Source organism: Anabas testudineus, chromosome 15 (assembly GCF_900324465.2).
Source record: "Anabas testudineus chromosome 15, fAnaTes1.2, whole genome shotgun sequence".
Lineage (NCBI taxonomy): Eukaryota > Metazoa > Chordata > Actinopteri > Anabantiformes > Anabantidae > Anabas > Anabas testudineus.
The window spans coordinates 20,789,443-20,805,904 of record NC_046624.1 but is presented as its reverse complement, the minus strand read 5'-3'; the positions used below and the strand labels follow the sequence as shown (position 1 = coordinate 20,805,904).

Genomic DNA, 16,462 nt, shown 5'->3' with positions numbered 1-16,462 from the left:
CCCTTTGATGGTTTTCTATAAAAATATCAAAGTGTTTAATCCTATTTCATATAATATCTGTGGAGGGAGTGTCAGTGTGGATCTGCTCTGGCAGAAACGTTAAAGAGGATTTAAAAAGTCATTTCCAACCATCAACACCTCTGTCATGTTCAGGTTTAAGATGCAAAATGGCCGTGGTCGCTCCTGGAGGTAACAAATGAACAGGCCTGATTAAAGTCATGAATAAGACGCCAAAGTAACTCGACAAGCTGAGACAGCAGGAGCCTGAATATCCTTCCAGCCAATCACAACACAGAATACTGAGCCTGTCACAGTTTCAGCCAATCACAGTGACCTTCGTTATTATCTGAAATATGAGAGCAGAGTGTAAATGAAGGCATGTGAATGAAACATTGTGTGCTGCAGTGTGTTCCCCGTGGGCCAGAATCAGGAACAGAGGACCATTGAGAGCTGAACACTGACTGACTGATCATCAGGCTGTTAAACTGACTGAAACCGTACGGCCTGTTTACTCGGTCCAAATCAGACCTCAAGTGGCAAAGTGAACTGTGTCAATCAAAGAGTTTCAGCTCAATTCTTATAACTCGACGTTCAGATAACAAAGCTGTTTTGAGGAGCGCTGAACTTCTCCAGACGTTCCTCGTAGTAGATGTGTGTGAGAACACACGTGTCCGAGCCAGTCAGCACAGACATGAAACAGACATTACCTACCTAGTACAAAGCCCGAGTCATTTTGGACTGAGTCCTTGTGCAAAAGCAGCAGGTAATTCAACAGTTCACAGCAGTTGGTGTTCTATTACAGCCGACTCGCTCCTCACAACACCACAAAGTATAAGAAGGATTCACTGGACCTCCTTCCTTCAGGAAGTCACGGTTAAATATATATATATATATACACACATAGATAACCCTTTTATTCTAATCACGTGACTGTTGCTGTTTCTATGTGCTTCAAAAAATAAAGTAAATGTTAGTAAAAAGTGAATTTCCAGTGTTCTTTTATGTGTCATGCTCTGCCTCCTTCACGCTCCACCCAGGGACCGACCCCTCTCTGAAACTGAAACGGACCATTTCCCCAAGTGAGAACACGCCTCACATGGACAAACTCTTGTGGCTGTGACTTTTGGGTGTTCATGTGTGAAAATGATTTAAGCTAAAGGTTTCGACTCTGATTCTTCAGTTCTGACTGATTGCTGCTGAGTCCCAGGTATTTAAGGATTTCAGATCACATGACCTGGGAATCTCCACTGACAGCGTTCAAGTCAGACACAAGTCCTCATTTCTTCTTCTTCACTCTGACTTGAGTCCAAGTCTGCAGAGCATGTCACCGAGCAGACCCCTAATAAGATGCATGTGTTGTCAGCAGTCTGCCTCAAATGTTCAGTTTATTATGACTTGTTATCTGGACCGTAGATGGGGGTGAGTAGAACCCTGCTCCACCTCCTCCAGGAAGCTCAGGACTTTTATTGTAGTAGTTAATAATAAACACAGCGTATCTGATTTGAATATAAAAAGCCTGTAGTTAGGTTTAGGAACAGATTGTGATAACAGGTCATTATATTTATTTGAAACAAACTGCTGACTCACTACATGGAATCTGTTGCTCCTTATACAACATCACCTACATCATCTGACTTTTGCTCCTGTCATAATGACTCCAGCTGATAGAATCTGCCAGAGGACAAAAATCCTATTGTGACCAGCTGGTAGGTGCAGTTAGTCTCTTCTGATCCAAATGAAGACGATTAAACTGAATGGTTTGATAACACTGACCTCACACATCATATCAAAACTCTTTTTAATGTTCTTCTACTACAACGTCAACTCAGCAGAGGTGCAGGTTTAGTCTAAAATATGTTGATCCTGTCTTTGAGTGATTATTACTCAAAGTACAAAGGTAGATGTGGTTCCAACACACACCTCATGTCTCTCTACTGCACTGAATGAGACTAGTGATTGTGAATGAATCAACATCCTCCTTCTCATAAAGTTAAATAAACTGAACTAACGCCCACTCATGAATCTGCGATGGGACAAACCTGAGCTACACATGGTCCAAAGTGCTTTGTGGGAGTTTTACTGAGCTAATATGACTGGACTGTTTCAGTGTGTAGCTTCACACACACAAACAGACATGACCTACCTTTGTTACCTTTGTGCTACGACACACGTTCCCCAACAAGCAGCAAATTCTTCGAGGGGAATCACACACTGTGATAACGAAGCCAAGCCCAAGTAACTTTTCCATTCCTGCTGCAGGTCATTACAAAACACTGAGACACGAGATAAGATCAGAGCTGACGCACACATTCAAAAGCATGTTGTCTTAACCTATCACACAGACCTGATTGTGACACCTCCTCACTGTTGTTTGCAAATCAGTTATTTGTGATTTATATATTCAGAAAATACAATAAGGCACACTTTAAAAGTTCTGTGGCCTGCTGTGCCCTTCACACTCACACAGCTGAGTAAAGACTCCATATCTTCCTCCTTTTCTTTTTTCCCCAACAGGCTTTTCAGCATCAAACCAGATCTAATTTACAAAGTAGTCACTTTCTCCCATCACAAAACCGACTTTTCTTCATTAGGTCCTCGTCTTATTGTCACCACAGTGTTTACTCAAAGGTGAAAGACTCTAATTCCTCCTCGCTGAGGAAAGACACTCTCTGCTGGGGTGTGTGTCACTGTAATGCTAATGAACAGTCGCAGTGCCACAGACATACAGAACATCATGATCCATTAACAATATCTCAGAGTTCATTTTTCAGCTGACAGAGTGAAACTTTTAATCCAGAGCTGCAAACTGGATCTGTCCAAAATGATGATGTATAATCTGAGTCAGAAACTCATTTAACTGCAGGACTGTGCTCATTAATGACACGTCTCTTGCAAAAGGGATGACATCAATATGTTAATCTTTCTTTGCTGTGAATACACAGAGTGAGTGCACTATGAAAACTGTTTAACCATATTCTCTTACATAATATTAAAAATGCCTTGATGCATTACAACTAACTGCTGATAGTTCCTGTTACACCTACAGTGAACAAACTGCATGAACACAAGCAAAGCCACAGTTAATTCATCACATTCCTTTCAATAAACGCCAGAGATTTATGGACGTGCTATGAAAAGCTATGTGGAGAAGAAGAAGAGATCATTGTGACGGTGGTTGTGTTCAACATGACTGATGTTTCAGAAAATTAACTGTAGAAACTGTTTATGAAATGTGGTTAGGGTTAGATCATCCTTATTCCTGTGTGATTAGCTAAACTGTCTTTGTCACTTAGATGATGAGTTACGTCTTTTAATGAAGTCAAAGCACTTTCAAAGTTGCACATTGTGAGTGTTTGCTCTTTAGCAGCCTGACACACATGTAGTGGCTGTGCAAGTGAAACTGTTGTTAGTGTAGTATTTTTTTGTTTTCCCTGGTCTCTGCTGAGCTGAGCTGAGCTGAGCTGAGACGCAGCAACAGAAAGAGGACATTTGTGCTGAAAAGGTGAATTAGTACAGGGCTCATTACAGGACCGAGCCCCAGAGTGTGTTTCTCGTGTTTTACACACATTTGAGTGACAGCCCTAACTCCGTGAATTCCCTGGAAAGCAGTACATGGCAACTGTTTTACAACACTCATCCAAATGCTGAAAGTATTTCCAGAGTCCACAAAAACTCTGATTCTGCAGTGGAAAACTATCATTTCAGTAATTTCTCATGCATTGCAGTTTCTCTGCATCTTTCTCCAGAGCATCAGTCAAAAGGAAAGAATCCTCCACTGGCTCGTGAACATCTCTGCAGACTCTAAAGATGGCAGCAGAATATGATGTGGCCTCACTGGCTGTTGCTTATATAAAGGATTTACCATATTTCCCTCTTTGAATGGTGATGTCATTTCCCACTGCCGTCTTTAGAACCTGACTAAACTATGTAGAGTCTGTGAGGATTTGGGAAGTTGTAAAAGCGACTCCACAACACAGTCAACAATCACCAGGCATTGTTTTACAGGATATCTGGATATCAGTCTGACTGTGACTCATGTATGTACCATGAGAGGCTCTGCAGCATGACAGCAAGTGCAAACCTTAAACCGGGGTCATAAAGAAGCATCTTCAGAGACAAGAAGGAGGAGGAGGCCTGCAACAGATGCTGTGGGTCCCCACAGAGCTCAGATCTTTACATCATGGAGGAGACTGAACCCACATAGGAAGAGAACTGGTGCTGCTGTGATGAAAAAGAGCAAACCCTGAGTTCATTTCAGGATTCCTGTCTTTACTGAACTTTTCATTGCTTTACCGTTAAAAGCACCCACACTTTACATTAAACTGTAAGAGGGATGCTACGATAGAGTTTTGTTTGGCTCAAGCTGAATTTACAACTCAGATCATTTGTTTCCAGGACCCACTGGGTTTTGTAAACACTGCAGCAGAATAACCACTGCTATAATTCAGGCCTGAATGGAGCCGCATGATTCTGCTGGGTTAGTAACTAAACCGCAGAGAAACTGATGTGATCGCTGTGGTTTGTGGCTCCTGAGGAACTTCTCCTTTTTAAAGCTGATAACCTGAGCAGCCGAGGACACACACACCCACACTTTATCTTGTTTTTCATTTATTTTTAGTTTTATTTTTTCTCGCTCAGATCAGCCCACATGCCTGCTCTGCTGTTGTGAGCATGCTCAGTGGAGCGTCCCCATCAAAGAGTTCTTTCATCGTGCAGATCTGAATGTGGAACGACACACACACACACACACACACACACACACACACACACACACACACACACACACACACACACACACACACACACACACACACACACACACACACACACACACTAATTTGCCTGCTCTTCCTCAGACTGAAAACACACACTCCTTCCTCGAACACTTACTCATGTCACCTTCTGCCCAAACACTCGACAATAACACTATTCTTTGCCGCCTCCTCCTCCTCCTCCTCCTCTCTCTCTCTGTAACTGATACTGCTGACTCTACCTCAGCTGAATCGTTTCCATACTGTCAACTTTTCAGAATTTTTCACTGAGCTCAACCTTCCAAAAGAGACCATGGTATAAGATGTATATTCAATTATTATTTTTATGTATCACAACAAGAAAAAAGCTGAAAGACACAGTGATTATTATATTGTAATTTCAGCTAACGTGTGGCTTATACTGAAAAGCTCTTTTATTTCAGCTTGTGTCCAAAGCTGCTGAGTGGAGACTCGTCCTGTACAGAACTTGACACCGTCGATGAACCATGGAGGAGGAGGACGAGGTGAGCATGTCTCATGTCTCTTTGTGTGAGGTTTATCATCATGAGACGACTGAAGCATCCTTTCATTTCACTAAGAGGCTGGATGGAGGGAGGGAAGGAAGAGAGGAGGGAGAGGAGGGAGAGGAGGGCAACAACAGACGCTGTGCAGAAGCTCATTAAACATTGATGAGGTGGAGGAGGTGAAGAAAGAGGAGAAGAGGAGGGAGAACGAAGGAGTGGACAACACCTTTTAGACATAAAGAGAGAGAGATGTGTGTGTTCTGGATATTTTTGTGTCTTCCACCCACCCCCCCGCTGTTAATCCTCACACAGCTCAGGGGCTCCCAGAGATGTCTGCTGATTGGTTGGTTTGGGACAACGGAGGAGGAGGAGAGGGGCATGAAGGGAGCAGAGAGGGATGGAGGTCTGGTATTGTGAGCATGGCTGCTGTGGTTGGACCTCACATTTCAAACATCAATTAACAATTGATCAGATTTGTCTGTCACATTTAATTTGGATTAAAGTCACACCTGTGATTCAAAGTGCCCCCCCCCCCCCAAATATCAAAACAAAGGACTGGAAGCTCTGAATGAATCTGTATTAATTATTTACATTGATAAAATATTTAAAACAATATTTATAATGATGAAGTTATTCATTGTAAATATTACACAACTTATATAAAATATTTTTTGAATATTTATCCTTCACTCTCTATTAGTCCTCCATCCATCTTTCTAACCCTACAGCTGTCATTCTTCTAAGTGTGTTTCCTTCCATCTGTCCATTCATTCTTGTATTTCTCTATTGTTTCTGTCAATCCCCCCATTTTTCCAACCATCTTCATACTCATCATCCTTTTAATCAATCGATCGATGCATAGACTCATTATTGCATCAGTCCGTTTATCCATCCTTCCTTTCCGTCAGTCCCTTAATCAATGGTTCTTTCTGTTCATCCAACCATGCACCCACCCCTCTAATCAATCCATCTGTTCATCCATCCATCTCTCCGTTTGTCTGCGGATCTATCCAGCCCTCCCGTCATCCATCATCCATCTGTCTATCCATTGATTCATCAGTTAATTCATCTAGCTAATTATCTATCCGTCCACCTTTCTATGTATCTACTGACAGTTCACAGGTTGTAGGTTCAACAGGTTCTTTATGATTTATCAAACCATCAGTCGTCTCCTAACAGGCCTCTGGATCACTGACTCCTGCTCTGTTTATAATCTCCCATGTGTCAGTTCACTTGGCAATTTGATGACTTGTTTCCTTCCATAAGTGCCTAATTTCTAAACGAGGATTCAATAATCGCCCTAACAAGGAGGAAGTGCAGCTCTTCAGCTGTCTTCAGTCTCCCACCTCCCTTCTCTGAAGCTCTCTGCAGTGCAATAATCACTGTCTGCTTCCATGTTCATCTCCCCTCTGGGAATTGAACCAACACTTTTTTAGGATGCAAGGTGCAGTTCTGAACCACCAGAGCCACGTGAATTCATCTTCTCCCAGCTACTGCCCCCATAAAACCAGCCCCACTTATCTGTCTGAGGGTTATCTGAGGCCTTCAAGGGGCCATCAGGGTTCGTAAAGACCAGTGATGGTTTCTTAAAGCATTTTTTAAATCCTAATGGAAGCTTCACCACATAACATTTGATTCTTTACTGTTAACAAAGGTTTGATATCTGTGACGTCCCGTCCTACCTCAGACCGTGTGCTGCTCCGTGACATGCAGGTTAATATGATATTACCCAAGTTATCACTGAAATAAGACTCCTGACTTCCAGATATCCAGCTGTACTAGATGCAGACGGACCGTGCACTGGTGCATGGTGACGCTACACTATCGACTCCTTCCATGTGGGAGACTGGGGATCGAATCCCAGCTGTGGCCTACTTACAGTAGGGGGCCTTAGGCCAGACCTCCTTACTCTTACCCTGCCTGTCTTACCTCACAGTAAGTAGCTTTGGATAGAAGCGACTGCCAAATGTCTAAATGTGAATATAAATGGATCTTTAGGGTCTTCATTCCCTATATGTCTGGGAGTTTGGACGTATCTGCCTTTACTTTAGTACTAAAACATTTTGCTTTATGATCCTTTAAAGATAACACACGGGATACTCCACCCTTCTCAAAACAACACATAAACTCAACACAGAAACGTCTTTGATAAGACTTTGACGACACCAATACTTCTGTTAAACTCTAACAATGGGATGATGCCTTCGACGGCCTTGATCATCAGGAAACAGCTTGTGGGACATTTAATGAAGATAAAACTGGGTTAGAAATATTTTTTCTATCTTTTCAAACCCAAACATCATCTCATAGCCACATGATGTTTGTGAATCAAACTGTTCTTAGGTTAAAGCCCCACAAACCACTGCTGTGACCTCCTTCACCTAACGAGCTACTTTTAGAAACGAGGGACGATGCTGAAGGATTCTGGGCTGCAGCACATCAATGAAGCTTCAATCAGAAACCCAGCTCCATTAGCCTTCACCTAAATTCAGCCAGCTGGTAATTTTACACTCAACTGTTTCTTCCTCGCTGTCAGGAAGCTTGTTCTGAAGGTTATTGGCCAAGAGCAGCTGAGTTAGGACAGCGTCTTCCCACAGGAAGGATAATAACTGTTAATTAACTGTTATCACCTCTGCAGTAATTCAATGAGTGTTCCCCAAGAAACACTTTCTAACAATCAGAGAAATTAAAAGTGCTAATGACTTTACCTCCTCCGTCAGTGACTTTATTTGTGCTGCAGCTGAAGCTTCAGACCAAAGAGAAACAGGACAGAGTGGGAAAAGAAGCGTCTATCCAGGTACACTTTGTATTTGCATAAGAAAAAGATTCAGTGAACATTTACATTAGAAATAAATTCAAAGTTCACACTCTGCTTTCCAGTCCCAGTGATTTGAGGACCACACCGCACAGATTTCTAACCTCAGTTTGACTGTAAGTCCTCACCCTGTTCTTCAAATGTTTTTCTCTTAGTCTTTTCAAAATCAGGGGTCTTTGCTGCACAGATTGAAAGGTCGTCTTGGAGAAGGTTATAATTATGGGATATGTAAATAAACCTAAACTAGGCTTTGCAGAAAGAACTGCTGGTGGACACAGCCTAGTTTTAAAATGGATTTACAGTCACTAAGTGTTCACACAGATGAATTCAGTTTCTGTAAATCATTGTCCAGAAATGAACATATAGGAAATGACCAACTGGACATTTCTCAGTAAGCCGACACCTCAGTGACTGATTAGACAACGTAGTGAAGGGTCAATGCTCGGATCACAACTATCTGAAAGAATGTGGGTGTGGGAGCTGACCAATAAATGCTCAACCTCACTTCTTTACAGTTCTGCTGCCACTGCCCCTCAGCAAGGCACTAAATGCCAATGACAGATTTATCAGTGTCACTGTAAAGGTGGGGCCCAAACACAGTGAGAGTTCACTGAGATAACTGAGACACGTTCACACTGCACAATGATTTAACTTTAATTTAGAACAACCTTTAAATCCAGACTCCTAAACTTCATGTTGGTAAAGTAAAGACCTCTTTTTGAAACTTGTCTCAGTCTCTCTTTGACTCTGGGCCCCCTGAAGTTGTTTCTAGGAATTTCAGCTCGTTCTACTGTTTCACTCCCTTGAAGTCACCTTGTCTGGTTACAACTGAATGCTTCCAAGAGAGAAAATGTAAAACAACCGCAGGATATGTTGCAGCTACGAAGAACCCAAACATCCTTTGTCCGTGCTTTTAAATGACTTTCACTGATTTTGGAGGCTTGCTCCCCTCTCCCTCCTGTCTTACCTTGAAGCTGTTTAAACCTCCCCTCCAGCTGGTTGTAGTTGAAGGCAGACTGGCCTGAGAATCCAGGGCCAGGGCTGGGTCCCCTAATTGGACTGAGGCTTGGGCTTGGGCCCAGGCCGGGGCTGGTGGCATGAGAGGGGCCGGGGCCGCCTGATGATGGAGATAACGGGCCGGCATAGTCTGAGGTTGGGGAGAGCGGACTGGGGGAGAGAGGGCCGGGGAGACTGCTGGTGGCGCTCTGAAGCTCCATGATGAGACTCCAGAGAAGAAGGTGGAAGAATCAGACAAGAGGCATCAGGGAGAGACTCCACAGACTGAATTAAACTATTTCCAGTTGAAGATAATTGTCTCACAGAGAGGAAACCGGAGTGTGCGCTCCTCTGTAGCACAGCAAAACTCAAGTTTCAAGAGGATTAAGTTGAGCCCACTAGAATAAACTTGAGTAGTAACAGGATAAAGTTCTCCACAGCGGTCTAGAGCTCAACTTGGGTTTCCAGAGGGATTCAACTGTGTCCAGTAGAATAACTTTCAGTTTTCAAAAAGAGCAATAAATGAAACTGGTTCAAGAAAATAAACCAATATCCAATAATAAAATAGTTCAACCTGAGTTTCAGAGAAATAATCCCAGTTTCAGATGCAGTCCCAACACTAACACGTCTTCTCTTCCTGTTCACTTCCAAGACAGCAGGATTGAGCAATGGAGAGACTGAGCTGCAGAGTCTCTGTCTCTATGTTTCACCAGTGTGGAGGCAGAAATCGCTGGCTCAGCAGACGCACCATGGCGACGGTGGTGGCAGCATCACGCTTCTGTTTTCCCTCCATCAATGTGTCTGTCAGTGTCCTCCGATATCACAGCTAGAATCCACCCATCCTCTGTTCGAACACAGACACACACACACACACACACCCACCCACCCCCGCCTGAAGAACCAGCACAATGAAGCAAAGGTGGAGCAGAGAGCAGGAAGGGAGAGGGCGAGATGGAGGGAGAGGTAGAGAATGAAAGCGTGGGTTTGTCCTCCTGTGTGCAGCAGCAGCCGCGGCTTCAGGCACTGAAAACACCTTCAGACAGCGGAGAGTCGAGGGGGGAGGGTCGACTCCTCCCAGCAGCCAATCACAGCCCTCACTGTTAACAATGATGTCATGGCTCATTAGCATAAGGGGTGGAGTGTGTGTGTTTTGGGGGGGGGGGGGAGAAGGGAGAGAGAGAGAGAGAGAGAGAGAGAGAGAGAGAGAGAGAGAGAGAGAGAGAGAGAGAGAGAGAGAGACAGAGAGAGAGAGAGAGACAGAGAGAGAGAGAGAGAGAGAGAGAGAGAGACAGAGAGAGAGAGAGACAGAGAGAGAGAGAGAGACAGAGAGAGAGAGACAGAGAGAGAGACAGAGAGAGAGAGAGAGAGAGACAGAGAGACAGAGAGAGACAGAGAGAGAGAGAGAGAGAGAGACAGAGAGAGAGAGACAGAGAGAGAGAGAGAGAGACAGAGAGACAGAGAGAGACAGAGAGAGAGAGACAGAGAGAGAGACAGAGAGAGAGAGAGCGCTGAAGACTGTTGTTTCTGTTTTATGCTGCTAAGAAGCTCGAACAGATAAATATGAGTTCTTTCAAAGTAAAGATAATATTAGAATTATCTTTATTAATTATCAATTTAATAATTAAGTTAGAAACTATTCACAGAAGGTTGTCAGAGGCTTAAAGAAAGTGTCTGATTTCACTTCTTCCAAGTTGTTTAATTTAAAGAGTTTTACTGATGTTTCACTTCCTGATATTTAATTGGTTATTAGAAAAAGTTATAAGTGTTTTGAACTCTACTTTCTGTATGTTCATGTATATACACACATGCATAAACGTGTAAATACTTAAATAAAGATTAAAGTAGATGATCTGCTGATTTATCAATTGTACATCATTACACTGGAGGAAATGTTCATTTCTGCTTTGCTATTCCTGCTGATTCTGTCTGTACTGTTTTATTTATTGTTGACCTTTCATCATCTATATGACGTGTCAGGGTGGAACGTGGGAAACGTGACTGCTGAAACTGTTCAGGTATTTAAACCTGCAGCCAGTTTGGTTTTGATGTGTGTACATACACATGTACAAACTATAGACAGTCGCCTTTAACTGAAATGTGTGGTCACTTAGTGAAGTACTAGAGGACTAGAGTGAGTGACATCCATACTTCTGCCTGACACCTGTATCTCCTTTCAGGTAAGTGCACGGTTGGTGGACAGCCTGTACAGTCTCATTTATAGCTGCACGCTGACATCCGCTCAGTAAAATGACAAATTTCCTTCACGTTGACCCACGCTGAGTTCTGTGTAAACCAAAACAAATTGTTCATAAAGCCCTCTCTGCATTGAATAAATGAATTTACTGTCGAGCAAAGTGAATGAATTCCAGATGTTGGAATGTGTAAAAAGTTGCTGAAGGTTTAATTTTCTTCAGGTGGAAATGGACCAATATACAGAGACATTACACACAAGTGGAGGAACCACGTGATAACACTCAGTGAGCTTTAGCAAATCTATTTCGACACTGGCAATGCGGCTTCTTGGTGCTACTATAGCTGACAATGAGGGCATCAGACTGTGGGCGCAGCGAGGCCCAGTCAGACCAAGACAGAGGAAACAGGGTGGAGTGTGTGTGTTGGCTCCTCTGGATTCCTCTGTTTCTTTCTGAGCTCATCGCTCACACACAGACGTCCAAACATCCTGAGAAAATCTGAGCTCTAATATTAGAGACTGTTGTGGAGATGTTCTTCCCGTCTGAACCCAGCCAGCACTTCCTGTTTGATCCTGCTGTCCATCAGCAACACGCACACTCACTGTCGCCCGCTCTGCATACACTTATACTTAAACCAATAACTTAACAACCTAAATAAAAAACTTTGAAAGCAACAACTACTGAGACAGGACGGTTGGTTCAGCAGTCGCCAATGAACCATGAGACAGACACAACTACAGCAGTGCAGGAAACCCTGTATTTCATTCTGTGTTTAGTCTTTTTCTTCAACTGTTGAATCCCATAATGCTTTATAGATGTATGCAAAAGCTGAAGAGCAGCAAAAAACTGTTTCCACTAATCAGCAGAACAACAAAGCTCAATGGTGCTGAACATAGCACGAAAATCCACCATGAGCTTCAACAGAAGCACGTAATGATTATGTTAGGGGGGCCGAAAGAGTCTAATTAAAAGTCACCAAATTATTTATTTGACAAGCGTGGACAATAGTTTGTATGTAAATTCACATTAAATAAGCTTTAGAGTTTAATTTGCTAAAGGTTGTTGCACATTGAAAAGTTCCAACGGTCACCACAACATATATTCATACAGCCCCGAAATAACTGCAGATGACAGGATATCAAAAACATGTTCTTTACATAAATAATCTGCAATAAAAAAATATCCATGAGTTTCACAAACATTAACACAAAGGTGGTAAAAGACAGCGTGAGCAGAGATGATCAGTTTCAGCCTGAAACACCGAAGCTTTCACGTGTACAGTCACACACACACACACACACACACACACACACACACACACACACACACACACACACACACACACACACACACACACACACACACACACACACACCAGGAAAACTCAGAGCACATCGGAATCTGACTCCTCTTTATCTGTCACTCCAATCTGTGTCCTCTGGATGTGGAAGTCGGCAGCTTTTGCACATTGACCATAACAATGTTTAAGGTTGTAACAACTCATTGTTCCGACTCCAAACGGCCAAAAAGAGCCTTCAATACAATAAACTAAAAGTTATGTGTAGAGACAGACTTTTCTTTACTGTATGAACTTCACGTTATAAAGATCCTGTTTTTCAACATTAGACTGGAAATTGGCAGAAAAGGATGTTTACTTATACAAAATATGATGTGTTATGCTCGGTGCTTCTCGAATGTAGTAAGTATTAATCATGATCATATCTAAAAGTAGAAAGAGCTGCAGTTACTAGATCACCAATACACAGGAAGCCATGAGTGCAGAGGTCAAACGTCAGAGGTCACAGCAAACAGACAACAGATGGAGCACAGACTTCTGCAGCTGATCTAAACAACCCGAGTTCTTCGGGTTCTGTGGGTCATCTGTGTATGATAACACATTGTGTCCTGCTGGCTTCATGCCTGAATGCTGAGTGTCACACCATGCCTCCCGCAGTCATCTGGCTTCCTCGTGGTTCGGCCCCTCGAGGCGACCCCATCAACAAACCAAACGCGCTATTCATCCAGCCAGAGTACAGAGGGTTCCCCGAGGACGTCCTGGAACTCACAGCAGCTCTTCACCTACTATTACTGGGTGAAAAGTCCCTTTTCTAACCCGTTCCTCTTCTTTTCTGTTCCATTATCAGACGTGATGCTACAATAAACTGAGGTTTAGAGCTGGTGATCAGGGGGGTTCAGTAAAACTTGTGGCACTGCAGTGGTGAATTTCACACCAACATGCCGCCTTCCCCTCCCAACCACACAAACACATCCCTGTGAGGTCGGAGCAGCAGCCGCCACAGCAGCAGGGTCAGGGCGGCCATGTTACAGAACACAAAAGTCCAGCTTCTTAGAGGTGTTGAACAATGTTCCTGTCCACCGCGAGACTCGACCGGGCTCTTTAGTTTTCTGTTTATGTCATAAACTAACTCAGGAGATCTGCCAGTTGGGACCTTGTCCGCGATCATGAAACTCCAACTGCAGGTTGAGATCTTTGCTGTGTGGTCTGTTTAATGGAGCGGGTGGATGTTAAAGTGGAGCAGCACTTGTCCCCAATTTGTTAAGGTTTCCAAATCCATGAGAGATTTCTTTTACACAAAATGTTTGATCCCAACAGGAGACCAACCACTTTGTTATTATGAATCCAGTGTAGAGGAGAATGTGGGTGAAGTCGCGTCAGCCGGTCTTGGCCCGGTTGGAGGGAAGTGTGTCGCATTTCAATATTTGGCAACTTCAGTTTTCTCTTGTTTCATTTTATAATCCTCGTCTAGTTTGTTTTAAATCGTTCTTCAGAGCTGTGCCTTGTGTTTATTTCCACTATAGACTCATGTCTTATTATTTTTCAATAGCTAGATTCACTAATCAGTCCACAAATGTTGTAAAAAGAATTCACTTAAAAAGTTTTGTTTCGTCCGACCAACAGTGCAAAACCCAAAGATATTTACTGTGTTGTCACAGAAAAGTAAAGAACCTGCAAAAAACAGAGAAATGGAGGAGGAGCGGAAATAATTAATAAGAAAATGAAGTGATACAACAAAAAGATATGTGGAAATAAAGAATGAAATCAGAAACAGGAACAAGCAGAAGAAACATAACAGAAGAGTAGGAAGAAGAAAAGAAAGCGTCTTTACTTTCACTTTCTCTGATGTTTTCCAAACCACACACAATCACGGACACAGAACAAACAGACACACCGACATTCCCAGCATTCCACCATCTGAACAGGAAGTGAGTGTGTGTGTGTGTCTCTCTGTGGGGAACCTCGACTGTTCCTGGTTCCAATTATTGAGCGGTTGAGTGAATTGTCATCACGTGAAAGCTTCAGTCCAGATTTTCAAGGCCCTTCAACGACGTGGGGACCTGGTTTCCTGTTGATTTGGGTTCTTTCTCTTACGTTTCTAAGAATGACCCTGACCCGACCTGAGCAGGTATCTTCGGGTTCTGTCGGGTTCTGTTGTTTCACTGTCTGATTATGTTACAGTAGCTTTGATTGAACCGTCTGATGACAATAAATCTCAGCAGACATTCAAAGTACTAGATGTAGATTCAGATTCTGTGGAGCAGCTCTTTCATCCTTCCTGCCATGACAACTCTTAGCGGCTATTCTGAGCTGCTCCAAAGTCAGAAACTGCACAGTTACCAGAAACGGATCAGGGCTGCAGACAAGGTCCTGACAGGTCGATGCACATCAGGGCTCATGCACTCAGGTGCTGTTCTTCATCCACTGCACCAAACGTCACTCGCCTCAGTTTTACTTAACGATTATTTGGCAGCGTCACATTTTCAAGTGCAACTTTTCTCTGGAAACAATAAAAACAGTAGCTCACAAACACTATGATTTAATTATCAGTGCTACTGCAGATTTATTGATGAGAAAGTGAGTTTATCAAAAACACACACACACACACACACACACACAGTATGCAGAGAAAGCCACCCACACTCAAAGAATCACACACTCTCCTTCTGTCTCTGCCTTCACTGTAAGTAGATCTGCCCGAGTTTCCATGGTGACCAGTGGTTTTGTGTTTCCCAGGATATCATGTGGAGGCGTAACACACTTAGCTTCAACCACACACACACACACACACACACACACACACAGGCTGACAGCACCAGTACATGTTCAGGTCTCAGCATCAGTTTTCAGACGTCGCTGCTGAACTGATGAAGGCCTGAAACCAAGGCCGGAGTCTCCGTTCAGTTTCTGAACATGATCAGTAGAGTTGTTCAACTAACGGCTGTTGTGATCGCGTTTTTGTTAAAGAAGAGATTCTCAGTGTCGCGCTGACACATGCTGCTGTGAGAGCCTCCTGACATAAAAAGTTTTTGTCATGTATCTCTCCTCATATTGTACTGCATGTACACACAGTGTACTGTACTGTACTGTATCCACCTACTGTAGCACTGTAAGTGCTGCAAATACTGAAACTGGCATCCTACTACTCCCAGGATGCAGTAGAAAGTAATTTAATTGATTTAAATATAATTGAATAAATGATGTGAGGTTAATTGCACGTCGAAGTTACTATTGTAGTAACTTCCCTCTAATTAAGATGAACATCTCAGTACTTCTTCCAGCACTAATTCCTCTGTTGCTACAGATAGATCTACTGTTACTGTACTACTACATACTGCAAATAAAACCACAGCTCTTTACTGAGATAGTACTGTATGGATGTCGTATCAGAGTTATATCGTGTTTGTGTTACAGATTTTTGATTTGCTGCTAACTGAGCAGCTGGTGACCTCCGCACAGGGACAACTGATAAAAAGTGGCTTTCACCTACAGTATATGTGGTAGTAAAACTGCAAACTGCTGCTCATTAAAAGCACAAACAAAGACTCTATTTGTAATCAAAGGAGGAAGGACAAGGACACGCACACTGAGCTTGTATTGAATACAGCACTAATTCAATGTCACCACCCCACAGATCCTCCAGCCTGCTGAGCTCAGCATGAACAGGAAGAGGAGGAGGAGGAGAAGAAGAAGAAGAAGAAGAAGAAGTGGACGATCGGACCACGTCTGCACTCAGACACACTGTGGGACGCAAAACGTCCAACAATAGTTAACTCTAGAAACAAAAGGAGAGAAATTATGTCATGATTTTGAGTTTGAAATCTTAACAACAGTTTCTCCTTTAAACCAGGTTTTAAATCTGTATCAGATGGTTCAGTCGACTGTGT

The 16,462-nt window shown here is 43.0% G+C and overlaps 1 protein-coding gene across 4 annotated transcripts in view; it reads right to left on the bottom strand.

The window, feature by feature from the left end:
- Positions 1-16,462, bottom strand: part of LOC113159398 (spectrin beta chain, non-erythrocytic 1-like) — an 87,158-nt gene that overhangs the window by 42,637 nt on the left and 28,059 nt on the right. For 2 of the 4 annotated variants that reach the window (XR_003298620.1, XM_026356059.1), the window contains exon 1: positions 9,058-10,102. The exons of the other annotated variants lie outside the window; for them this stretch is intronic. Coding sequence is in view for 1 of the 2 variants with exons in the window: in XM_026356059.1 (XP_026211844.1) it covers positions 9,058-9,307 (250 nt within the window). In the remaining variant the exon portion in view is untranslated. Of the gene's footprint in view, positions 1-9,057; positions 10,103-16,462 lie in introns of those variants that run through there. 4 annotated transcript variants of the gene reach the window in all.